General features: G+C 36.2%; 1 protein-coding gene across 4 annotated transcripts in view; it reads left to right on the top strand.

The window, feature by feature from the left end:
• Positions 1 to 27,889, top strand: part of ADAMTS3 (ADAM metallopeptidase with thrombospondin type 1 motif 3) — a 291,950-nt gene that overhangs the window by 250,738 nt on the left and 13,323 nt on the right. For all 4 annotated transcript variants that reach the window (XM_024115432.3, XM_024115433.3, XM_028491897.1 and 1 more), the window contains 13 exons: positions 2,231 to 2,314; positions 4,220 to 4,376; positions 5,127 to 5,232; positions 5,641 to 5,784; positions 6,404 to 6,536; positions 8,018 to 8,131; positions 10,143 to 10,288; positions 11,235 to 11,410; positions 12,814 to 12,947; positions 14,503 to 14,626; positions 17,992 to 18,072; positions 19,839 to 20,002; positions 25,417 to 25,582. In XM_024115432.3, the coding sequence (XP_023971200.1) occupies positions 2,231 to 2,314; positions 4,220 to 4,376; positions 5,127 to 5,232; positions 5,641 to 5,784; positions 6,404 to 6,536; positions 8,018 to 8,131; positions 10,143 to 10,288; positions 11,235 to 11,410; positions 12,814 to 12,947; positions 14,503 to 14,626; positions 17,992 to 18,072; positions 19,839 to 20,002; positions 25,417 to 25,582 (1,729 nt within the window). The remainder of the gene's footprint in view (positions 1 to 2,230; positions 2,315 to 4,219; positions 4,377 to 5,126; positions 5,233 to 5,640; positions 5,785 to 6,403; positions 6,537 to 8,017; positions 8,132 to 10,142; positions 10,289 to 11,234; positions 11,411 to 12,813; positions 12,948 to 14,502; positions 14,627 to 17,991; positions 18,073 to 19,838; positions 20,003 to 25,416; positions 25,583 to 27,889) is intronic.

The raw sequence follows: 27,889 nt of genomic DNA, 5'->3' as shown, positions 1-27,889 counted from the left end.
ACGCTAGAAATTTCTTATCAGATAATTAATCCAGAAGAAGAGGGGGATTAAATCTTCAATTAGGCAGTATGAGGCATGGAGTAAGATAAGAGAATCTGTCCATGGCCAAAAGGATCATAAGAAATCATAGCTTTTTGGCCAGCATTCAGTTTTCCTTATCATGACCTGAAATCTCCCCCTTCAATAGTGTGAACCCATGGTTTTTAGTTTTATTTGCTGTAGATATGCAGAATAAATTGAACGCCTTTTCCACATGGTGGCTATTAGGTTTTATTTTCTATTTCCCACACTCTAATGTGCTTTAATGTCCTTCTCACTCATAAAATTTTTGAGCAATTGTATGCATGAATTAAATCTTTTAATTCTTACCCCAACTCCATGAGGTAGTATTCTTATTATATCCATTTGATTGAGGTTCAGAAAGATGAAGACCACACAAGCAATGAAGGTCTTGAACCAAGACATCAACTGAGACTACTAGTGGCTTGTGTCAGGCTTTAGCCACTGTATCCTCCCAGCATTTTTTATGTGACACATTTTCTAGGCTCCTTGCTCTTTGCTAAGAGAGGAGTCTGGATACATTCCTGTTTGTATACAACTCTTTTGTAAGACAGAACAGACAAAATGAACTCAATACTTCAGGTGTACAATGGCCTATAGCAGGACAGCTTGGGCATGAGCTACCAGCTTGCACACCTGTGCAACGCAAGAGAGAATTGCAGATTTTTTTCACCCCTTGGCTTATCTTGAATAGGTATTAAATTGGGTCTCACCATGGGTGAGTGTGGGTGTGTGTGAGTCTATAAATGTATAAAGAAATGTATTTTTCCACTTTAAAAGGAGCCTAAATCTTTTCTTGTTAAACTACACTTTGTCCTCTTTAGTATATACTAGCTTCCCTAGATCTTTTACCTCCATCTTAGCTGTTCTTCCCTTTTTAGTTCCATCTAAAAATTCAGTAAGTATATGTTTAATCTACAGTTAAGACCTTGATATTTTAAGGTGTTCTGTGTAGTCCCATTTGATTTCTGAAACATTTCATTTGAGATTTCTTGGTCAGTGTGGCAAGAAATTCATGAATTTCTTTTCTTAGAGCATTCTGTTATCCTTGAGTTATATTTCTTTTTAAGGTCTATCTTTCCTCTGTAGGCTTTAAATTTGCTGTGCCTTCTGTCAAAACCTCCTGGATCTTAAGTTGAATTGAGGTTGGTTTTCCATCCCTCTTTTAGTTATTGTGACAAATGGTGGTTCCCTGTTCCTGAGAACAGCTAAGAACATTGAAATGTAGCCAGATAACTCCACCTTTCCCATTTCTGCTAGCATTTGCCAACTTACTAAGCAATCTTTATTCACACCAATTTTGCACTAGTATAACCAGAAGGTATGTCTTCTTTAGACTGCCAATAATTTACTGAGTGTTTTTGCATGTTAGCTAATCTCTACGGTCTTCATCTTCCTCATCTATATAAATCTGTGTTGGACTATGGCCTCTGAGGTTGCTTAAGTTCTAATATCTGTGATTTTAAAGTATACCAAATTACCTGTAGAAATTTTAATTTAACATTTAAAATTAAATAAAAAGCAGTGACTCAACTTTGCCTTTCTGAGCTATACCCAGGACTGATATTATATTTACTTGTACAGTGATCTTAGTAATTCAGATATGGAAGGATTTCTTTACTGTAGGACTTCTAAATAATCGTTGCCTCAGCTGCCCCACTCCTGGGGTGGGGAGGCATTGGGAGGGCCACCCAGTTACTGGCCCACAGATAGACCACCACAGCTCCTGCACACGGTCTTCCCTAACCAGACGTAACACCCCTGATGGCAGCAGGGGCACCTGGAGGACATGCTTGCTCTTTTCCTCCACACGGTTGCAGCCACTCACAGCTGGCAGATGCTTCACCAGAGTCACCGTCTTGTGATGAATGTTATGTGTGGATCATAGCACACATGGACTTTTAACACTACAGTAGTTTAATGAAGCCCTTTTAAAGCATATTCTCTGTGTTCATGGTACTGTGGGGTTTACAAACTCAGTAATTCACATAGCCAAGAATTATTCCATAGTTTAAAGTAAATGATTTCATTTCAGACATCAGTTTAAACTAAACTAAAAAAAAAGGGACTTGACTCCTATATTTGGGATTACACAACCATACCCTAGATGTGCATCTCATGAAATCCTTTGTGTTGCCTTTCTTCAGGTAATTATCTACTTTGTTTCTAGGTGAATGAAATTTACCATGATGAGTCCCTGGGAGTGCATATAAATGTGGTTCTGGTGCGCATGATAATGCTGGGCTATGCAAAGGTAAAATGTCTTACTATATGTCAACTGTGAACATCAAGGACTGGATTAGCAAACAGATTAGATTGCTGAAGCCATAACTAACATTCAACGTAGACATGTCTCACGTAGACCCCAGTTGCTCTGAACTGAGAGGAGAAAACTGCCCCAATGAATGGAGATCTCTAAATTTGAGTAGATAATGAATGATTTTTGTGCTGGTACTATTTGCTGTGTTTACCTCTGTCTATGGAGTTGGAGATAATTATCCTGATTCTGACATGACTGTATGAATGAAAATGAATGGATACCATTATAAAAAAAAGAATTTCCTTAATCTATCATCGTCATCAAATTTATGATTCATCTGTTATTCCAAAACATCTATATTGAGTGCCTACTATGTGTCAGATGCTTTCTAGGTGCTTCAAATATATCTGTGAAGCAAAATAACAGAGATCCTTACCCTCTCATGATTTCTTGAAAACAATATGTGAAATATGAGTCTTTTCGATTAAGAAAAGTGAAGAACACGGTGAATTTTTTTTTTATTTAAAAGGGCATTAATCTTTTTGAAAGCAAAATGTTGGGTCAAAATACATACAATAGGCATTTTTATGTAATGTAACTTTAGCTGGCTTTAAAATGACACTAGATGTGTCCCTGTCTTTAGAAATAATAGAATGGAGGAAGTGGTCTCTCCCTTTGAGGAGAAAACATAAGGGGAAGTGACTAACTTGGCAGCTTTCTTGATGTTTAAAATTACATGTCCCCCCTCCCATAATTAATCCTCCTGATTATGGAATACTAATGAAATTATGCATTTAGCAAACGGGAAAAAAATCCATGTGTTTGCATTTTATTATGTATGAAAACTTATCATTTCTGGTGAGAGGGTGTCATTGATCTTTAGTTTATCCCACAAACCTGACCTACTTTGTGTCTCCAACACTGAATGCTAGTCAGATCCAGATGGAAATGTTAACAGCCTTCAGTTGGTTATTAAATCATTTGTTTGGAGAAGTATGTGTTCAGCTATAATAAACCAAACTTTTTTCTTAAGAATGTAAACACTGATAAAAACATTTGCTGAAATGTAACAAAGCTCTCAGCGGGTCAGCCAAGTAGGGACTAATTTTGGGTTCCAAGTTCAATTTCTCATTCCATCAGAACTACTCAGGGAAGTATGGCTCCTGGGTTCCTGAAGGATGGGGCCTTTCCCTCTGAACTTTTAACTCCTGACAGTAATGTGATAGTAGAAGCATTCCAAGGAATGTCAATCCATCTCTTGGAATTGCAGGATATGAGTACACCCCTCTTCATTGCTGTGAGGTTAAAAAAAAAGGGTAGGTTTTTTTTTTTCAGTGTGAGGTTTATATAATTTGACTGTTCCTCAAATCGAAGATTCCATCAGCTTTGCCAGCTCATTGAAGAACTTATATTCTTCCCGTATGTTGATTAATTTTGGACCCCCCCCCCAAAAAAAAATTGAAACTGAAGATCTTTCACTTTAACATCTCTGGGAAAAAAAGTCTCATGCCCAAATCTTTCCATCTATCCTCTATTTTTGTTCTTAATATTTATGAAACTAAAAATCTAAGCTAAATCAGGAATTCTTACTAGAATTTTTACCCAGTTGATTAATATTGAGTTGCTTCACAACAGCAAAAGAATGTCAGCGTCACGTATTTCCATTAATGGTGTCAGCCACCTTTCACACAGGTAATATTGATCATAAAGGTATCCCTCATGGGCATGTAGAATTTCCAAATTATTTCCAAATAAGTATTTATTTCCAAGTAAGCCCCCGATAATATTATTGTACATTATTTAATTACTGTAATCTCAAATGTTAATTTCAGAGAAAGTTATTAAAGGAAGCCTTTGGGAAAATGCTATGTATGTCTTTAACATATTGTCTCCTCCTAGTCCATCAGCCTCATAGAAAGGGGAAACCCATCCCGGAGCTTGGAGAACGTGTGTCGCTGGGCTTGCCAACAACAAAAATCTGATCCCAATCATTCTGAACACCATGATCATGCAATTTTCTTAACGAGGCAAGACTTTGGTCCTGCTGGAATGCAAGGTATTTCCATTAATATGTAGAAGAAAAACTTAAGGGCATGACTTTTCAAAAGTAATCCTAAATCAGGTTGTCTGTTCACATGTTCAGATCTCCACCATCACTTTCCTCCATGCATCAGCCAAGCATACATTTCCTTTCTGTTGCTTCCAGTGACTTCTGTGGAATTTGCAATGCTAAATGCCACCTAAATACTATGATAAATTACACTCTCCTTTACAATAGTGAGTGTGTGCATCTGGGGTACAGAGGGGATGCTGTAAAATGTGGTGTGATTTCCACTAACTCTTTGGAATGGGAAGGGAGATGCCATGGGAAATGTCTGCTGCCAAAGAGCTTTCTTCAAAAGTCAGCTTATATTTATCTAATAAATTCTGATGTAGACTTAGGAAAAAATTAGACTGACCGTTTTCTTTTCAACGTTGATGGAATTTCTGGCTCCCTTCATCAGTACCGTGATATGAAGGACCATTCACTACAGCAGAAAGACAGAGCTTAGTTGGTGGGCAGAACAGAATGGTAACCCCAGGCAGTTCCTTCCCTTAGGGGAGGAGAAAATGCAGACCCAATGAATCTTTTTAGAGCCCATTACCTGTGGCTTTCCCAAGAGAATGTGGTGCAATGCGAGCAGAGAAATAATACTGCCTCTGTTTCCTGAAAAGCTTTTTTTTTCCCCCTAGGCAAAGGTCCAGTAGTAATTCTTAATGGGTTTTCTCATAAAATGAAAATGAAAGTAATTGTTATTCTCTACAGGATATGCTCCAGTCACAGGCATGTGTCATCCAGTGAGAAGTTGTACCCTGAATCATGAGGATGGTTTTTCATCTGCTTTTGTAGTAGCCCATGAAACTGGCCATGTGTAAGTCACCGCTGACAGCTATAAAGCAAAAAAACAAAAAAACAAAAAACAAGGTCTTTTCTGTCTGCTTCTCTCAGTATTGTTCATACTTTGGGCAGAGTGCATGCCAGCATGCAACTCTCATCCCTTGCCAAGTTTGAGGAGCTGAAAACACTGAAGAGGTCATGCACTGAAACTAAATGAGTGACTCTGGCTTGCAGAGACACTCCTGGGCTTTTCATAGCTATAGAATAAAAAAGGCACTTGTGTCAGATTGCTCTCAGTTTCACAGTGTCTGTGACTTCTCCACAAAAGCCCCATTAACTAAAAAAACACCTATTTTCCTGTACTTATTTTCAGAACAGAAATTACGCCAAAGCCATGGCCCCTATGATGATTCTTACCATAAGGTCTCGCTTTGTGTTCTAGGCTGGGAATGGAGCATGATGGACAAGGCAACAGGTGCGGTGATGAGACTGCCATGGGAAGTGTCATGGCTCCTTTGGTGCAAGCAGCGTTTCATCGTTACCACTGGTCCCGCTGCAGCGGCCAAGAACTGAAAAGATACATTCAGTATGTCTCCTTCTGTGTGTCATGGGAGTGTTATAGTAGAAATACAGACGTGAAGCTGCCTCTTAGGACCTTGATCAGAACCGAACTCCCGGGGAATGAAAACTTTTGTTGTGATAAACATATTCTTGTGACTCAGCTTTTGGCACAATTCCACAATGTAATTGCAATAGTTTTAGCCGTGAGCCTAGAATTTAAGTGAAATTTTTTTACTGTGATTTCCTCTTAGTAAATTCTTTATGGAATCTCGGACTAATGGTCAAAGCTGATTTGAGGAGGGGATGGTCATGCGATGCTTGCATAGGGTACCACCTATACCCCGTAGCACAGGGGTCAGGATCTTCCCTGCCACACCACGTGGGGGTTCAGCTAGGGACACGAACAAGGTTGTCATGGTTCTACTGTGTTTCTAAGTATGATTGGCTTATTTTCCTGGGATGAATAAAGATGAATGGTCTTTTTCTAAATGGAACTGAAACCAAAAACCTTAAAAGGTATGCTTTTGTAACCTTTCTTTATGATCTGATGAAATTCCAGAGTATGTAACCTAAGAATACTTTTTCATTGGAACATGATAAAAAAAATGAACATTTAACTACATGCAGTATTTTCCTTCCTACAGTTCCTATGACTGTCTCCTTGATGACCCTTTTGAACATGACTGGCCCAAACTCCCAGAACTTCCTGGAATCAATTATTCTATGGATGAGCAATGTCGTTTTGACTTTGGTGTTGGTTATAAAATGTGCACTGCGGTATGTTACTCACAGTCAATTTAGATTTTGCATATTGAAATCTACTTGCTTAGCTCCTGTTTGGTGACATTTACAGACTCACTGGTGCAAGAATATGAACCAACGATTTTGTGTTTGCTGTGTCAGTACATGCTAAAGCTAAGTGCTTTAAATATACTATCTTATTTAATCCTTGTGACAGGCTAGAAGGGAGTTGGTATACTTTTATTTTACAGATGAACAAGCCAAGACTTAGAGAGATTAAGCAACTTGCTTAAGTCACACATCTGGTAAACAGGGCTTTTTATATGTTGGAGAAAGCTTTATTTGTTAGAGCAAGAAAAAAAAGTATTTCATCAAAAGAAGTTGATCTGCTGTTTGAATTCCTCCGTATGCAGATATATACAGATATTTGGTTTGTTTGTAAGGTATACACGGTCAGCTCCTGATGACCTGCGATAATGTTCTCACCTGAGAATTCTAAAGCTTTGGCTCACTAGTGTAGAAAATTACAGTTTTTGCATTAGGTAATAGGAATTAGAACAAAAAACCCAGATCCAAAATGAGTACTAATTTAAAAAAAAAAAAAAAGCTATGATCATGAGTCTGTATGTGGATAATTAGTGGTGTAGGCAGTGAAGATGTGGGTAAACTGGTGTTTGATATATATATGTATATATTTTTTAATTTATCTAAAGAATGATAAGATATTACTGTTAGAGAGCGGATGAGGAAACAGTAACACAAATATGTGTGCTTACATATACATTTGGATATTATAATGTAGTGTTTTAGGAAAATAAAAGACATTCTTAAGAGTGAGAAAACTAAGATTCTGGTCTGTCTCTGTTACTGTCTTATTTGTATCCATAACTATGGTCTTACCTTATAACCCATATTTCTCAGCCATGGATTGTTATGAAGATCAAATATATGGAAAGTACTTTATAAACTATATGAATGTTTTGTATATTTTCTTATACCTGGAATACATTATCCTACACAGAAAGTTTGACAACTATTTTCTGCTTTTAGTTGGCTCATTATGATGGGCATTTTTATTATTTATTTCTGACTGGTTCATACATTCAGGGATAAAGAGAAGCCATTTTGATGGCTTGAGAGCTGCAAAACCACTGTAATGTTTTCATATTTAAAATGTTCATAATAATTACTCATTCTTTTTAAAATCCCAATATTGTCTATTTGAAAACCATAAGATAGAAATGGCATAAAGAATAGTAAAAGTCAACAGAAGAATCCCAGACAAATCATTGTTTATCAGTGTTACTTTAGAAAAGCGGAATGAAAGTATTCTTTACTTGGAATTCTTAGGCAGTGTTTGTTTGTTTGTTTGTTTTCTTAACATGCCACAACTTTGACTATTAACTTGAAATTAAAATATCCAAGAAACATGACATGAAGAAACTGTGTAGAAGGTATTGCTGGTACAAGTCATTCCATCTCTACGTCGCTGAGAGTTTGGTTTTTTTCTCTTCTAGTTCCGAACCTTTGACCCATGTAAACAGCTTTGGTGTAGCCATCCTGATAATCCCTACTTTTGTAAGACTAAAAAAGGACCCCCACTTGATGGGACCGAATGTGCTGCTGGAAAAGTGAGTATAATCTGTTTATACAATAAAGATTTAAGATATGTTGCATAATAATCATCTTTAAATAACATGTATCGTCATTTTTAAGAAAACCATAGTACATAAAGTTTCATTGTGGGAATGCATGAACACTGTGTACAAGTTTCCTATAGCTGCTATAACAAATTACCACAGACTTAGTGGCTTAAATCAACAGAAGACTATTCTCTCAGTTCTGGAGGCTGGAAGAACAAAATCAGTTTCACTGAGCTGAAATCAGTGTGTGGGCAGAATGATACTCTCTCCAGAGGCTCTAGTGAAGAATCTGTCCTTAGCTCTTCCAGCTTCTGGTGATTGACTGAATTCCTTGACTTGTGGCTGCACCCCTCCAGTCTCTGCCTTTGTGGCCACATTGCCCCCTTCTCTTCTGTGTATACATTTCCCTTTGCCCCTCTCTTATAAGGATACATGTGATGGCATTTAGGGTCCACCTGGAGGATCCAGGATAATCTCCCCATCTAAAAATTCTTACTTAATTACACCTGCAAAAGCTCTTTTCCAAATAAGGTAACATTTACAGCTTTTAAGGATTAGAACCTGACATCTTTGAGGCCACTGTACAGCCCCCTACTGATAGAATAGGAAGCGGCAGCTCAGCCGAGTATCTGGGCCCTAATGGGATTTGATTTACTTGCTGGCATCCCATTCCTTGTGAAAGTTGTCCAGAAATAAAGTCATGTGAACTTGTACAGACGATTTGGCCTTGCTCTTTGGGGAAAGATGCCCAGAAGTTTCAATCTCAAGTTGCGTAGTGAGGATCAAATGCTCAGAAACTGGCCCACTGCCATGCTACACTACTCAGGAGGGGAAAGATCATGAAACCCAAAACAAAGGGATGTTAAGAACTCAAGTTGAAGAGCTTTGACTAGTTTGGAAATAAGATATTGTAGATAGGACCAAAACCTGGCAAAGAAGATTTATATAGCTTTTAGGTCTTCTGAAGCCCTTTAAAGCTCTATTTCGAATGTGTATAAACTGTACTTGCTATGAGAATTACAAGCATGATAATAATAATAATAAAATCTCCCATTATTCACGTTTAAACTCTTAGGCACTACACTAAACTTGTACAGTGTGTTGCTTTGGGAAAATTCAGTATTACAGACTTCTGACTGAAAAAACAGAAGCAACAATGAGTTGATTCATTTTTGCTTTATGAAAAAGATATTCTGTAAACCAACTCGGAACATCCAACTTCCCTAAATATATTTGTGTTATGTTTCAATTTCCCAGAGTTGAGTTTTAAGAAACACTTTCATTGTATGTAGGATAAAAAAGTGAGTCAAAACGTTGGAAGGGAAAAGAACTAACACCTTTTGAGCATCTGCTGTGTGCTGGGTACTGTAGGCTCTAGGCCGCTACAGTATCCATGTTTTAGTACTCCCCACTTAGTTTTTCTGGTCAGAGTCTTACACTACTCATGGTCCTTTGTGGGGCCCAGTTTTCCTCATCAGAAAGGTAAAGATCATATATCTCTCAGAATCATTGTGAAGGAAAATTTTAACAATTATGTACAAGTGTTTTGAAAGTTATATATGTTTTAGATGTTATGTTAATTATTTTCTAAATTAAGACATACGGTTTCCTGTCATTATTTTAAAGGGGAGCAGATTGCCCTTAAAAAACTCCAGTAATATAGATAATGAGGGATGAAGGGTAGAATAGCACCTACTGGGCAAGTTGGATGCTCAGATCATCCTTATTGATTATGATGTTTGATACTCACTGGTAAATGTGTCATTTAAAACCTTGTCTGAGTGAATGTTATTTTTTTAATTTTAATTTTATACTTAAAAATGCAAGTTTAAATTACCCAGTGTACAGGGCACTGCTTTGAGATAATTTTAAGTGTATTTTTGCCTGAAAAAGAAAAAAAAAAAAAGAAATGAAGTCCTTCACTTGGTGATCCTTCTATAACAACTTCAGCTTTAGCATATGCACGATTTTCATGATTGCTTTGTGTCGTTTCCCTAAGTGGTGCTATAAGGGTCATTGCATGTGGAAGAATGCTAATCAGCAAAAACAAGATGGCAACTGGGGATCATGGACCAAATTTGGCTCCTGTTCCCGGACCTGTGGAACTGGTGTTCGCTTTAGAACACGCCAGTGCAATAATCCAATGTGAGTATAACTCCTCTCATTCTGGTTATTGGGATGGACCAGAAAATGCTTCAATATCATGTCACTAATGCTCTGTTTCTTGAAGAACATGTAAAACACAGAACATGAAAACTATCGGTTTAAGTTTCTATTTTGGGTAAATCCCCATTTATCAATCTTGTGAAGAGTAGTCCATGGTTAAGATTAGAGACTGTGAAAGAAATTGCTGTTTAGGAGGGTTAAGGAGCTGAGCGGGGAAAGCAGATCGCTGTGCTCATAGGACCTGGGCGCCGAGGCTGTGAGACCCGCTGGAGGAGGGACAGGCCTGTTGGCAGGAGCAGCACCAGCCAGAGGCTCCCTCACTTCCGAGTTAGGAGAAGAATGCTCCAGAGCCAGGTGACGGGAAGATGGTAAAAGAAGACCAATGGACTTTGGGGGAAAAGTTATCCTTATAGTAGAACAGCGAGGGTTCACCGTGAGCCACACACTCTGTTCTAAGTGTTTTAAACATGCTAACTCATTTAATCCTCACAATGTTTCTCTAAGGGAGATTGGATTATTATTTTCATTTTACATGTTAGGAAACAGAGGCATAGAGCTGTGATCAGTGTTTCTTTGGGTTGCTTCTACATGTTATATACATGATATAAAATATAATTTTCCTGAGACCATATACCTGTTTTTTGTTTCTTTACATACTTCGGCTGTGCGTTTAAAATACACTGTTTGAAAAATACACTGCTTTAAAATATACTGATTTAAGTTGAGTTTGGGAATTCCCGCCACCAAACCTCAGCAGGGAGAGGATAGTGCTTTAGGAAAGGGATTGAAATTAGGAAGTATGAGTTCATTCACTGTGTGCTGGCAGCTCAGAAGCCTTGGCTTTCTGTCCAACAGCACTGTGTCTGCAAGCTTCAACTGCTGGACCAGAGCCAAAAGGCCTTTTTAAATGTTGTCTTTTCTTTAGGCCCATCAATGGTGGTCAGGATTGTCCTGGTGTTAATTTTGAGTACCAGCTTTGTAATACAGAAGAATGCCAAAAACACTTTGAGGACTTCAGAGCCCAACAGTGCCAGCAGCGTAACTCCCACTTTGAATACCAGAATACCAAACACCACTGGTTGCCATATGAACATCCCGACTGTGAGTAGATGCCCTCGCTTTTCCTGCTGTGTGGATGGTTACTCAGAGCTTAAGCTTTGTCAACACGCAATCCCCTGGACTCTTGATCTCTGCTTGGTAACTTAGAAAACTTGGTGCTTATAGAGGTAGGTCCTCCTGGGTTCCCAAGAATAAGGCTAACACACGCCTTTCTCTAGAGAGGTGAGAATTATGGAATAGCTCCTGGGAAGCAGCACTGCCACCATCACTACTGGAAAGACAAGTAGAAAGCAACGCCTGGGGGAGATGCTGAGTGAGTCTCCTCATACAACTGAAATCCCTCTACTAGGAAATGCTTCTGGAATATTGTGATCCTTCCTTTCTGAATAACTAGAGAAAAATACAGTTATTTTACAATCAAGTCAGGAATAAGACAAAGACCATTATTTAATAACAAAAGGCACTTCATAACCTTTTACTTTTGTACCGTACACTGGTTATCCAGAAATACACTTGGAACTTCCCTTGTCACGTTTCACTTCTTACCCCTGAATTTTCGGTTAAATCTGTTCAAATGGGAACTTCTTGACATATTTCTTACTTGAGTGAATAAAAAGTAGTTACAGAGGGCTTCCCTGGTTGCGCGGTGGTTGGGAGTCCGCCTGCCAATGCAGGGGACACGAGTTCGCGCCCCGGTGCGGGAGGATCCCACGTGCCGCGGAGCGGCTGGGCCCGTGAGCCATGGCCGCTGAGCCTGCGCGTCCGGAGCCTGTGCTCCGCAACGGGAGAGGCCACGGCAGTGAGAGGCCTGCGTACCATAAAAAAAAAAAAAAAAAAAAAAAAAAAAAGGTAGTTACAGAATTATTGTGTGATATAATACACTGCTGAGTTCAGTTTAAAAGCTGTTTTAAAGGAAAGATGCATATTTGTAGGAATTCAAAATTGCAATGCATTATTTTGATTTATTTTGGGGAAGTGAGTCACATAACTTAGATTTAATTAATGAGATCCTACAAGAAGCAAAAACTATACTAGGCCTTTGAGTCAAACAAAAGAGAAAAACCCTTTCAGTGCTCTAAGTGTCACTAAAACTAAATTGATTCTGAATGAAATTTATTGAACAGCTGTGGTTACATCTAGGGTAGCCAGCCATACGACCTGCGTTGCCTGCGACAGTCCCAGTTTATACCTATTGTCGCTGTGTATATTATTAATAGAGCCCCTTTTCACTGTCAAAATTATCCCAGTTTAGATGTCAAAGCGTAGGGTCACCCTGGTTAAAACAAATATGCCGAGTATGCATACTTTTCCCCTACTCTTTATTTATTTATACAATTTGTTTTCAGGAAACCACATTGAAACTGTATTTTACAAACAAAATAAACTATACTGTTCAAATATACCATTTTACATAAATAGTCAACTTAATCTTCCATCTTATGCAGCCAAGAAAAGATGCCACCTTTACTGTCAATCCAAAGAGACTGGAGATGTTGCTTATATGAAACAGCTGGTGCATGACGGAACGCGCTGCTCTTACAAAGACCCATACAGCATATGTGTGCGCGGAGAGTGTGTGGTGAGTTCAGATTGCTTCCCCCAAAGCTTCGTACAGTAGTGTGCAACTCTACTTGTCTTTTCATTCATCTGCATATTTTCAAAAATATTTTAACTGTTTTTTATCTGAGATCACATTACAATGAGAATCTATGAACAGTTCAGTAGCTAAGCTAAATTTGGAAGAAATTGCAATTAATCAAATCAAACTTTGGTCACTGGCAAAATCAAGATTTAATTCATTTTCCTAATTTCCAGCCAAATGCATTTTTGGCGGCTTCCTCTGATAACCTCAAGGCTGGGAATACAACTTGGGAACCATGCCTTGGCTTTGAGTATATTATAGTAGCCATCCACTAATACAATACCAAGTCTTTTTTAAAAATTCAATGCTAAATGTGTTTTATCATTTGTTTAAAAGATGATAGAAACTTCTCTTTCTCCCTGTCTCACCTTCCAATTAATTCTAAGTTTAAACACTGAATTCCACATCAGAACAAAAGTTACTAGTGAAGATGCAAAAACTGTCTTTTGCCCATTTAATCTTTTCTTAATGCAGTTTACTTTTTGTTCATGTTCACAGATTAAAGTGATAAGAAATTATCCTTATTAACCAAACACATTGCTTCTGTTTGATTCGTTTTCACTTCAGCACAACTAAAGTGTGATATAAAAGAATCTCAGATTCGCAGATGCCTCATAGCTGAACTAAAATTTCCCTAAAGTAGAATCTGTGTTTTGGTCATCTTTCACCTCCCACAGTATCTGGTGCATTAAATGTATATGTTGTCATTATCTTCTCTGCTCACTCTCATCCCAAACTTCTGAGTGCAGTATCATTATCATTATCCAACACTGATTGATATTGAGGACCTACCCCAGTTCAGAACACTTTTCAGTAGTTCCCTGTTAAACTAATGTGAAAATATAACCTCTTCCTGATATTCAACGCCTTCCACAGGCTGTGATTTGCAGATCTTTCACTATTCTTCACCACCATACAACACTAACTTTCCATTATTTAGGTATGGTTCAAATATTATTATATGAACCCACTTTTGATGACTTCTATGGCTCTGTTTTAATCCCTTTTTATTCTTGAATTGCCTTTCCACACCGTCTGTTCCTTCAGGGCACTGTGAAAATCGCCACTACATCTGTGATGTTTTGTCTCACATCCCTTACCAACTTGTAAAGTCTGTACTAATAGACAACTCACTATTTTAGTATTCATCTTTATAAATATGAAGGCAACAAGGGAGAAACACCTCTTAATTTTGTCTCCTCAGCATCAGCTACAACTTCCATGTTCCATAAATGTTTGATGATTGCCTATGTATGACGGGGGAAACACTTCATTAGACTGAGGGAAATTTATACTTTACTGCCCAGAGTACAAGTCATTTTATTTTATAGTAGTTCTTTAAAAGACTGAGCGATTAAAAATCAGAGCTAGAGAGGAAGTTTGGTTCCTGTCTGTGGGCCCATAATGAAACAAATGGTGTTATCATTCTCCAGGATGCTGACCTTTACTTGGCACGTTAAAATTAGCTACATTTAATATCTTCTCTCCCCAGAAAGTGGGCTGTGATAAAGAAATCGGTTCTAACAAGGTTGAGGATAAGTGTGGGGTCTGTGGAGGAGATAATTCCCATTGTCGAACGGTAAAGGGGACGTTTACCAGAACACCCAGGAAGCTTGGTAAGATGAGGTCTCTCATGAATTCAGTATCCTTCTCCATGATTTGCATTTGTCTGAGACTTTTAGGAATGCTGCGCTTTCTCTATAAACATAAAAAAATTAGCTGCTGATTTATTTTTATTCAGATTACCTTTTAAGGAATTATTTTAACAACTTTGACAATTCATACTCTATAGTGTCCATGATAAAAAATAAATCTACTAAATGTAGATAAGGAACAAATAAAACCAATATCAATTACAGTAGTTAGTTAAAATCTGTGTTTTGTTTAATTCTGTGTCCTTAATAAAATGCATTAAACCTAATTATTAGAATTAATGCTTATTTTGAATTTTCTGTTGCACATAAATGGGTCAGAAGTTAAAAATATTATAAAAGTTTAAATACAACTTTAAAAATATTACATTCATTTTGCCTCTTTTAAAAGTGAACAAGTTTATCCTATTTATAAATCTATAAATCTAGGGTCTATATTTAACATAATATTTACAATTTTATATTAAACAAGTTTGAGGTACATACAACCAAAAAATAAGCTGAGGTATAATTGCTTATGTGTTTGAATTTCTCTGCTTGTTACACAGTCAATGGCCTGGACTTAGGCATGTGGTGAAGGTTCATCAGATGGAACCAAAAACAAATAATATGCAAAATTATTAGTATTTTCATAGTAATTCATTGGAATTTTCATAAGACTTAGATACAAACATTGATTACTGAATAATTTCTTTAAATTTGTAACAAATATTGTTCAGTTATTCCACAAATTTATTGGACAAACGTCTCTGAGAATTCAGCATTTAAAGATAAATTTAATGTGAGGCTTCCCTTGAAAAGCTTCTTTTACATCCAAGATATAGCGTCTTATAGAATAACAGAAAACAAGATAAAACAAAACAAAAACAAAGATTTGGTTTACTTTGAGCACATTGTCATAGCGCTAATTTTTCCTTTTAGAAAAATAAGAAAGTATAAAAAACTGTTCTTTATCCAAATAGAGTAATTCTCGTAGTTCTTTTTACTCCCATTATACCCCAGGTACGCAGCTCAAGCCAATTCCACACATATCAGCTTTGCTCTTTGATATATTTAGAGCTAGGCAGAGGTAGGTGACTATATTCTAATGTGTTTTTCTTAAGCATTCCCTACTCTAGTTACTGATATCTTTGCTATTCCTGTGTGATAATTTACTATGCTTTGTACTTTGAAAATTGTTAAAAATCAAATATTGCCATTTCTGGCTGATTGTATTATTTTAATAAAGCAAACAGAATTAGAATTATATACATATACAATGGTTTTGGTGGAGTAATGTGATTATCTCCATCTTAATGTGAAATAATTTACCGTGCTTTCTTTATTGCAGTTATGTATTGTTCGTTTAGGTGTAAAATAATTAATTTGTTTTATTTCCAGAGTGAATGAATGTAAAGAAAATGGTTTTTACCATTATTATCCATTCTATATTAAGTGTAATAAAAGGCAGTAATACTTTTTTTCAGATACCTCAAAAATTATGCTAAACCTGTGAATCAAGTTCTGAAGAAGAAAAGAAAGCTTTAATCAGTCATACAGATTCAAACTGTTTGAAGATAATCTAACATCCATTTCTTTGAACTAATGTTATCATCGTAGTTATTCAATAGACTAATTAACCTTTTCCAACAGGGAAAAATTTAAGCAAGAGGTGCCATAAAGAATTCAAGTTGCTGGAAAATGAAATCTGCAAGTATTCAACTTCAAATCACCTATATCATTTCTCATTCACTCTTAGTCTTACTTTCATTGACTATTAACAGTTTACTGGCATTAGCTAACTGTTATAAATGCATTTTGACTTCAACATATAAAATTATGGAACATATTTTATATATTACCTAATAAAATATATATAGCTTATCGTATAGTCAATGAAACAGCAAGACTTTGATAAACATGAACCCTCCACTAATTAAAGACATTCTGTTTAAGGGAAGATGAGAGGCGCCTTCAGTTTACCCAAAGGAGCCCGTAATATTTCTCTTGCTGAAACAAGGGAAGCTAAAAATGTACTGGGTAAGTTGTAGCAAACTGCAGAAAGATGAGCATCCATAAATGGCATCAAGCTGTTTTGCTACACTTGGCATCTTAAGCATGTTACTTCCAGCTATTGCACTCAGGCAAACAGGGTACATTTCAGGTACTGAGTATCACCCAGGCTCAGGTGCTGAAAACCCTGACCCCAAAATGACCACTCCCTTTAGTTAAGACACTAATAAATATTGTAAAAGAGTTACGTAAATCTACACAAAGGTAATAATTGTCCATATAGGAAATGACAGAAAAACAGATTTCTTTCTGATTCCATAAGCAATTTTGTATTTATAACTGAATTTCTGTCAATACTCGTAATATATGAATTATAGGTTTCATGATGTAATGAAGGTGTATAAGTTGCATAATCTTCCTATATTCATTTTTTTCTTACAAGCGAGGTAAAACATCTTGGTTTCTCTATTTGCCCTGATTATTGTTGATTTATGGTTAGGATCTTAATTCTAAATGATCTTAAGATAATTTTTAGGACACGTGATAATACTAAGAAAGTTTGTTATATAAGACAATGACTGCAATATGATTCATATGTGATTTTAAAACCCAAGACAACCTATTCAGCATACTGGTTTTGTGATTTCTCTATTAGAAGATTGAACTTAGGGTACGTGTAGAGGCAATGTACAACATAACCTGCAGACATATTCCAACCAAATCTACAGCATATATTTTAAAACATTCCCCTTTAAAATTTGTTTAAAGCTTTCAAATTAACTGCTGATCACAATATAAATGAAAGTTACTCATTGATTTTTCTTTTGTAATTTCTTTGAATAAAGCAGGTGTTTAAATCTGAAGATATTTCATTAATTAGAAGTTTAGCTATTTATACTTGCCACTTAGGCTTTTAAAATGGTATATAGACAGATAAAATATCTCAAGTTCACCAACTAATTGCACTAAAAATGGACCCCTATTCAAAAGGATGGTTTAGAAAACTAAAGTCACATGGAGGGACACGGGGGAGTATAGTATTTGCCTGAATTATTGTTGACACCATTTGTAGGTCAGCACAAAATAAGTGACTAATGGGTTAGAAACTAGATTAATTTTTTTTCCCTCAACTTAATTAAAAAAAAGATTCCTCTGATCTTATGCCAGATGTCACAAAAGCTACCAATGCTTTGAAATTAATTTCTGAAACTGCTTCTTTCGGTTTATGGATGCCCTCTTCTGCACACAGGAGCAGTTAGAATGTAATGCCTGACTAACCATGGTTGTTGCTTTTGTTTTCTTCTTTGCTCCCTCCAATATTTACTACACATGCAAAGGGTACCTTAAGATGTTTGATATACCCCCTGGTGCTAGACATGTGTTAATCCAAGAAGACGAGGCTTCTCCTCATATTCTTGGTAAGTGTTTCTGTCTCCTGGCTCTGCCTTAACATGCACTGAAAACATAGAAATGTCAAAGAAATAATATATAGATAGAGATACATTAGTATGTATCTCTATATATACACACATAAAATTCAAAATTATATGTAAATGCATTATTATGTGGTTTTTGTTGGTCATTTCTCCCAACTATTCTTTCTCTAAAATAAGAAATATTCAAAACTAGAGTTTTAATTTTTGGTGAAACCTGGGTTGGTTCATCATGACGAAAAAAATAATTTCACAAGTTTGAATTTGTTATGCATTTTTGCTCTGTATTAGGAGATGAGAAAAATAAATGTTAATAAAATGCACTAAATTAAGAATAATATCAGAAAAATTTGCCATATTTATGTTGACAAATTAGTTCTGATATTTTGGTTGGTGCCCTACTGCATGCCTCTTCTTTTAGTGCATTTTAAGTTCTTTGACTGAAAAGCAACCACATCTGGATTTTACTAGTCCAATAAAAATTTTCCTGATATCTGTTATGTGTTCAGTTTCTGACTGGCATATGCAGATCCATTTTCTGCATGTTTTCTGTTTATTATCTGCAAATTATCCTGTTTATAATTTCTAAAAGAAGATTCTTTTCCTCCTTTATGAGAGGATCAGGTAGAAATGTCACTCTAAAGGGGTTTGTATTCAAAGTGAATGTACAAATGTAAACATAGCTTTCACATATTTGTTGAGCTATAAAAGCACTAAGAAGATTTCTGAAACTGACACATCTGTCAAACCTATGAAAATTTATAGTAAATTACTTTTCTAAACTTACGTAACTTAAAAAATGGATTGTTTTATGGTGTTTCGTAGAATTTTTTCTTTTTGGTATTTAAAGTATGTCCACTACTAGATTCCAAAATAGTCTCTGCTGTCTAGCTGTATTTCTTTCTCCAGTAAATGAAATTCCCTACTTTTCATTCTAGAATTCAGATTATTCTCCTTGGAAAAATTAGACTAGTTTAAAAATGTCAAGAGGAATAAATGCATTTAACTAAAATTACTCATGTTTTCTGCACATTTTCGGTAATGGGTAACAACTTTTGACATTTTATTTCCTAACATCATTAAATGCCGATGCACCTCCAAACTTTAAAATCCCGTTTATTTTTTATCCATTAGAGAAAGCATTTTATTTTATAATGTATAGTAAATCTATAGTATATTACAAATTCTATCACCAGTAAAGAGCTTTTCCTGGTCATATAAGTAGGTAATGTGACCTTAGAATTTTATAGTCATAAGGACTAATTGTTTGTTGGCCTAAAAATTAGTTCAACTATTTTGAGTACCTATAATATTTTGACTTAACTTGAAAGAGATACACAGTAAAGAAGACAATGTTATATTCTGTCCTAGCATAAATCATTGTATTAATTGTTGTGGAAATAGCCATTCTTTTAAAAATATTTCCACCTTCCTGAGGAAATACATATGATGAATGGGTTAGAAACTGTTAACCTCTTCGGCAGTGTTTTCAAATGGGAATATTTGTTAATTTTTATTTCTTATTTAACCATCTTGCCACTGTTTTTAACTGGTTAGGAATGCTTCTTGAGAATTTTGATTGCCTAATGAATGAAGCAGGAGTCCTATCAGAAGTAACACTCATTTTGATTGCTTTGATGGTCATAAACACGGTCTTTCATTTATAGAAGGAGATAGACTTAATGTGGATCTTCAAAGCTGTAGTATGATAAAATAAAATGTATGCCGGTTACTCATTTTTCATCCTTCAGCAATTAAGAATCAGGCTACAGGCCACTATATTTTAAATGGCAAAGGGGAGGAAGCCAAGTCGAAGACCTTCATAGATCTTGGTGTGGAATGGGATTATAACATTGAAGATGACATTGAAACTCTTCACACCGATGGACCTTTACATGATCCTGTTATTGTCTTGGTATGTGGCATTACAGGCTCACTATGTAGTTGGTTTAGTTTATATTTATATAATTAATTTATCTCAAAACATGTTTACCTTGCTTGTTTTTTATAATTCCACGTATCCTCCCCTCTTTATTCTTTGGGCAATCTTGCCATATATTTTATTTTATTATGTATGTTATAAACCAAATAATAGAGTATTATGATTTTCGATTTTAGTAATCAGTTATGTTTTAAAGACAAGAAGAGAAAAAATAGATTTTTATATTTAGCCGCATATTTACCATCTCTGATGCTCTTCGTTTTTCTCTGTAAATCTGATTTTCCATCTAGTATCATTTACCTTCAATATAAAGAACTTCCCTTAGCATTTCTCGTGGTGCGGGTATGCATGCTAGCAAATTATTCTCTCAGTTTTCAATTCTCTTTATTTCACCCTCACTCTTAAAGGATATCTTCACTAGATATAAAATTGGGAGTGGCTAGTTTTTGTTTTGTTTTTTATTCTCTCAGCACTTCAAAGAAGTGTTTCTGTTGTTGTAGGGAGTTCCAGGAATTTGGGGGCTGATCTAGGAAATAGATAAGACCATGAGGTGGCAGTAGCAACCACACATATTGTTTGGGTGATGCCTTAGCAGGTTTGCTTATGGGGCCACCATCAGGAGGGAGACAAGGGCAAGGTAACTCGTGAGGGAAGGGGAACTTGAGAAGGGGTTTATGTGTCTAGCTGATGTCACTCAGCAGCACAGCAGGGAGACTCTAGGTCTGAGAACTCCAAAAGGTAGCAGCAGCAGCTTGGGGTCCTGATAGCCACAAAGTCTTATTTATAATTAGTGGATTTGGGGTGCAAAGCAAGCAGGCTCCAGATGGCTAGAAATCTACTTTTTTGGGCTACATTTAAAACAACTGGATATGTGAAAATCTGAGTTTGGTGCCAGCTGGCTTTAGAGCTAATGGGTGGGTCTCAACTTTCTGTGAATAAATAAGCGACCTAGGGCCCAATATACAGGAGCTGTCTTTGACTCATTTATTTAGCATTTGTCTTCCTGAAGCTGTTATTTATGATAAGAAGTCAACCTCATTTAGGTTGCTGCTGTGCATTTAATATGTCAGTTTTCTCTGGCTGCATTTTACAATTTTCTCCTTATCTTTTTGTCTTGTTTTGGTTTGTTTGTTTTGTAGTTTGTCTGCGACATGCTTAGTTTGTGATGTTCTTTGTATGTATCTGGTTTGGGGTTCACCAAGCATCTTGGCTCTGTAGGTTGATGTTTTTCACCAAATTGAGGTAAATTTTCCATTATGTCTTCAAGTTTGTGATTTTTCCCCCATCTCTTTCTTTTCTGTTCCTGGGACTCATTTACATGTATGTTAAACCAGTTGAAATTGTTCCACAAGTGTCTTAGACGTTGTTCATCCTTTTGTAATCTTCGTCTTTTCTCTGTTCTTCAAATTGGATAATTTCTGTTGAACTGTGTTCAAGTTCACTGACTGTCTTATGTGGTCTCCAATCTGTCATTGAGCCCATCCAGGAAAGTTTACATGTCAGATGGTGTACTTTTGTTTTCTTGAATTTCCATTCGGTTCTTTTTTCTTTTTTTATAATTTTCATTTCTCTGCTGAGATGTCCATGTATTTTCACTCATTATGTCCAACTTTTCCTCTAAGTCCTGAGATGTCATACTGTCTGCTTCTATAAGCTGCTTTTTTTTTCTTGATTATGGTTCACATTTTCATACTTCTTACACTTTTTTATTGTACACTGAGCAGTATAGATGGTAAGTTGTAGGGCATTTGGTTTATGTTGCCTTCCTTAAAAGCACTAGGTTTTATTCTATCTGGTAGTTAATTTATTGTCCGTTCCCACTAATCCTTTGAGGCTTGGTTTATCCTTTCTTAGGGCTGGTCTATTTCAATTTTGTTCTTATTTTTATGGCATGGCTTTCTGGTGCCTTAACTGAATACCTGAAGTGTTAGGGAGGCCATAAGAACACCTAGGGCCCCTCAGCCCTGCCTGTCCTCAGGTATCTCTGTCCTGCTCTCAGCCCTGCAGCAGCCACTCATTCACAGACAGCATGGTGTCTTGGCCTGGGCATGCACGGACCAGCCCTCAGTCTCAGGCCCATGCAGCTTTCTGGACCACCCTCCACGAAGCCCCCTTTTCTTTAGTGCCCTGCCCTGAAAGTTCCAGAACTCCACCCTCCTCCTCAGTTCAGTGAGACTGCTGTCTTGGCTTGGGTTCCTGCTCCCAGTACCAGGGTCCAGACCTGGCCCTGTCAGGAAGCCAGGGCCTGCCTGGCATGTTACTCTTCTCACAGGGATCATTGTCCTTTGCCATATTATTCATTGCAGAAAAAATTCCCTCAAATATTCTGTCCAGTTTTATTGTTTTTAATCTCAGGAAGACAACTCTATTACTTCCTCATGGACGAAACCAGAAGCCATCAACTTAATTTGAATATTGTTAGATTCTGTATACCAATATTTATTGGATTCCCTATAAAAATATTATACTAATCTAAAGTCAAATCTTCCCATTCAGTTCTAAGTCTTTTTTTAAATTTGAAAATTATTTCTCATTGATAAAGTGTCTGTTCAAATCTTTTGCCCATTGTTAAAGTAGGTTGCTTTTTTCTTTTTAAGTTTTCAGAGTTCTTTATGTATACTCAATATATAAGTCCTCTGTGAAATGTGGCTTTCAAATATTTTCTTCTAGTCTGTAGTTTCTTTTCCTTCTCTTAGTAGTGTCTTTCACAAAGAAAATATTTTAACTTTATTGAAGTCCAATTTATCAATTTTTCCTTTTATGGATCAAGACTTTCTTATTATATAAGATTTTTTTTTTGCCTAATCCAAGGTCAAAATATTTTCTTTTTTTGGTAAGTTTTATAGTTTTACATTTTAATCATTTAAATTTATGAACCATTTAAGCTAATTTTTATATACATTTTGTCTAGGTTAGGTTCTTAGTTTTGCATATGGATGTCCATATTATCTGTTGTTGCATAACAGATTACCCCAAACTTGGTGGCTGAACACAAGCAACATTATTATCTCATAGTTTCTCTGGGTCAGGTATCTGGTAGTAGCTTACCTGGCTAGTTCTGGCTCAGGGTATCTCATGAGGATGCTCTCAGCTCTGGCGGCAGTCGCCTCAAGGCTCCAATGCGGAGAATCTTTTCAGTTCCCAGTTCAGTCACATGGTTGTTGAAAGGCCTTGGACGATTGCTCTCAAGCTTCTTCACATCGTGGTTGGCAGGCTTCTGTTCATTACTACATGAGCCCACTGGCTGCTTAAGTGTCCTTATCACATGACAGCTGGCTTCCAACAGTGAGTGATTCAAGTGGCTGAGAAAGTGAGAGAGTGCAACCAAGACAGAAGTCAGTCTTAACCTAATCTTAGAAGTGACATCCTTTCATGTCTGCTGCTATTTACTAGAAGTAAGTCACTGAGTCCAGCCCCCCACTGAAGGGGAGAAGAATTAAGCTCCATTTATTGAAAGGGAAAGTGTCAAAAGACTTGTGGACACATTTTTTAAGCCACCACAATGTCCAGCACCATTTGTTGAAAAAACTGTCGTTTCTCCATTAAATTGCCTTTTCATCTATGTCAGAAATTAATTGTCCAAATTTAAGTGGGCTTATTTCTGGACTCTTATTCTCTTCCTTAGGTTAGATAACTTTATCGGAAAATATACATTAATCAAACTTTTATTTAGATTATTTTAAGTTTGAATGATTGGAGATCAGAAGCTCTGTTTTACTCGTATGTAATTACAGAGCGTTCTTTTCCAGGAGCACGGGTGTCTGGCCTCAGAGCCCTGCCTTAAGTCTTTGCCAGTGATATTAGTGTGACCCCAGGGAGCCATGTGGGCTGGCGATATAAGAAGGAAATGTGTAGCTAGGACTGGGGTTATGGACAAGCTGTGCTCTGTCATCATGGCCTTTCTTTTCCTCTCTGAAAGACTGGAACCCCAGGTTCGGAGGCCCAGAGCATGGCAGCTAGGCCATCTGGGGTTGAAAGCTTAGACATCTGGCCACATATAAGGGCCAATATAGGGATTTGATGCTCCATTTTTAATACTGTTTTAAAAACAAAGACTAAGGGGGAAAAAAGAGAACCCAGATAACCAAATCCTTCATCCTAGTGGGTTTAGTATCAAACAAAAGCTGTTTCTAAAAGTTTAGTTTAAAACACTAATGAACTGCACATGTTTCTCCTTTTGTGTAATTGATATAATTCTATAAAAGCTACATGAAAGTCAGTAAAAACTGTTTTTTTAAAAAAGAGTGCTTTGCTAATGAACTAAAAATCAAATAAAAAACTGAGAATATGTTTGCAAAGTTTCTTATAAAAAGTATTAATATTCCTATTGCATAGATTATTTCGGAAAAAAAGGTATGTATAGCAATAAAAAAAAGAGGACCTAACATGAACATGCAACACATAGTGGGCAAAATACAAGTGACCAATAAACTTAGGAAAATTAAACTTTACTATTTATCAAATAAATAGCAATTAAAACAACAATCTTTTGCCCATTCGGTTAACAAAGAAGAAAATGATACAGTATGCAGTGCTGAATGGGGGCATTGTCATATACTTTCATTATGAAAGTAATAATTGTTCTAACTATTCTGAAGGGCCATTCACTAGTCTATTATGAGAGCTATAAAAAAGTGTTTGTACCCTTTAGCACACTGAAGAGAATCAGAAATCGTCACAAAACTGGGGATAAATTTTAATCAAAATATAAATATTCACTTATATGATTAAATAACGCACACTAGGATTAAACACTATGCTGACATTTAAAAGTATGTCTTTGAAGAATATTTACTGTCTTGGGAAATGTGTGTGACACATTAAGTGAAATAAGCAAGACCAGAAAAGTATGTATGTGTACACACACACACACACACAGAGATAATATGCAAATATCTTGAGGCTATATCCCAAAATAATAAAAGTGACTTTAGTTTTCTCTGGTTTACTGGAATTATGGATGATTTTTATTTACTTTATATTTTTCCATGATGTCTATATTTTCTGGATGGAACATTATTATCTTTATTATCATAACAAAAGTCTTTCAAACAATAATTTTTAAGTACACTCAGGAGATATATAACTTGAAGAAATTTGTGGTGAATTTTATTGTAAGGTTATTATTTTTATAATACAAATTTTTTTCTTACTCTTCGGTGGATTTTTTTTTACTTTTTAATGTCAAGATATTTTATATGTTTGCTTTTTCTTTCCTTAAACAGGGCATACCTGTACTTTAGTGATAGAAAAACATTCTATTTTTAGAAGCTACTTGAAAGTCTTCCAATTTTAATAAGATACACATTCTGAAATATTTGTAATTTTTTCATTCAAATTTAAAACTCTCTCAGGTGATTTACATATCTATTTCATGTGTATGTTAGATTATACCTCAAGAGAATGATACGCGCTCTAGCCTGACATATAAGTACATCATCCATGAGGACTCTGCACCTACAATCAACAACAACAATGTCATCCAGGAAGAATTAGATACTTTTGAGTGGGCATTGAAGAGCTGGTCTCAGTGTTCCAAACCCTGTGGTGGAGGTAACAATTGAACACATTTATTATATTAAAATGTAATTCATATAAAAGCCAATCTTCTTCCTTCTGCCTTAAGGATTATCTCTAATTGAGGCCATAATCTGAGAAACACCAACTATAACCAAATAATACAAAGCATTTTGACTGAAATCTCAGGATCTACAAAGGATAGGAATCCATTCATAACAGTGGTAGACCTTCTTAAAATCCCCTTTTGCCTTTCCTCCTTGTCTCATATCCATGTAGTGTTACCCTTAGTCACTTTACTCTTTCCAGACTCTCCCAAATTCAGTGTCCTCTGGTTCTTGCCTTTCTTCTTTTCCACTTTTACTTTCCATACCTATGCATTTCTTTTCAGTGTTAATAATGAAAGAGCTCTTAGTTGCACTATGTACCAGGTACCATTTTACATATTAATGATGAATGCTCACAATGGCTCTATGAGGTCAGTACTATTATTACCTCTATCGTACTGATAGGGAAACCGAAGCACAGGGAAGATCAGTAATTTGCCCAGGGCCATGAGCTACAAACCCAGGGAGGTAGTCTGGCTTCTTCATACATGTTCGTACTGCATTCTGCTGCCTCTCTGCTCTCTCTAGAGTAGATCCATTAAGCTGTTCTCAGAGTTTCTCAATCTCTGCCATCATCCATTCCTCTAGTTCAGAACAACAAATGCTCCAGAATGGAACTGGCCTAGACAGAATTCTCTCAATGATACTGAATAATTGAGAACAAGAAATTATTTTGTTGTTTGTATAGGGAATGCCTGGGTAAATATTTCATAATTTTAAATTCAAGGATGTATTTTTAAAGTTTTATTTTCTCCAGAGGGGGCATAAAATGTTTTTAGATAATTATTTTAAATGACACTTTATTCATCACAAGATGCTTATTTAATTTGGACCCTCCCTTCTATTGTCAACATCTACTTGGTCACAAGACTTATCGGATACACTTTTTTGATATCTAGCAGATCTATTCCTCCCTCACCAGGTTTCCCTCACAACTTTGGAAGGGAAGATTATTGCAAAGGTCTCTTAACTAGCCAACTAAATTTGATTTTCTTCTCTTTGTTTATTTCCAGGGTAAACTTTCTTGAATGGATGAATGAATAAATGAATGAATGAATGAATTTGAGTAGAATTATATTATTTCCCTGATTCAGATACTTCAGTCTCCTAATGCGTTACCCTAAAGACAGAACATAATTCTTTTTTTTACGGGGGTATAGTTGTTTTACAATGTTGTGTTAGTTTCTACTGTACAGCGAAGTGAAGTAGAGTTCCCTGTGCTATACAGCAGGTTCTCGTTAGTTATCTGTTTTATACATGTTAGTGTATATATGTCAGTCCCAGTCTCCCAATTCATCCCACACCCCCCTTTCTCCCCTTGGTGTCCGTATGTTTGTTCTCTACGTCTGTGTCTCTCTGCCTTGCAAACCGGTTCATCCGTACCATTTTCTAGGTTCCACATATATGCGTTAATATATGATATTTGACACAACATAATTTATGTCATATTCTTGCCCAAAGTGAAAACCTGAATGAATCTAATCATTAGTTGACAAATAAACCCAAATTGTGGGACATTTTACAGAACAGCTGGCTTATACATTTCAAAAATATTAAAAGACAAAAAGAGGCTCAGAAAGTATTCCTAACTAATTCTGTGAAAACTAAATGCAGTGCATGATCATTGATTGGAAAAACATTGCTATAAAGAACATTCTAGGGACAATTGATAAATTTTGAATATCGTCTTTATACTAGATAATAGGATTATATTTGTGTTAAATATTCTGATTTTAAGATTATATTGTGGTTATGTAAGAGAATGTGCTTGTTATGAGCTGCGGTATTTAGAAGTGAAGAATCAGGATGTCAGCAACTTACTCTCAAATGGTTCAGCAACATTTTATATATAAATGTATATATAGTATGTGTATTATATATTATAATTAATATATATAAATATATATCAAATATGGTGACACGGTAACACAAGGTTAATCTAGATGCAAGGCATGTAACATGTTCATTGTGCTTTCCTTACACCTTTTTTGTAGATTTGAAATTTTTCAAAATTAAAAAATATATACACATATATTTTTTTAAACGTCTAAGTCAGTGCTTGTGGAGACCTTCAATAACTCCCTGGATAAAGTCCAAACATTTGTCTGGCATTCAAGGCTTTTAAGAACAGATCCTGGGGCTTCCCTGGTGGCGCAGTGGTTGCGCGTCCGCCTGCCGATGCAGGGGAACCGGGTTCGCGCCCCTGTCTGGGGGGATCCCACATGCCGCGGAGTGG

The sequence above is a fragment of the Physeter macrocephalus genome, chromosome 7 (genome assembly GCF_002837175.3).
Source record: "Physeter macrocephalus isolate SW-GA chromosome 7, ASM283717v5, whole genome shotgun sequence".
Taxonomy (NCBI): domain Eukaryota; kingdom Metazoa; phylum Chordata; class Mammalia; order Artiodactyla; family Physeteridae; genus Physeter; species Physeter macrocephalus.
The sequence above is the reverse complement of the archived record's forward strand: the minus strand, read 5'-3'. Positions and strand labels throughout refer to the sequence as shown.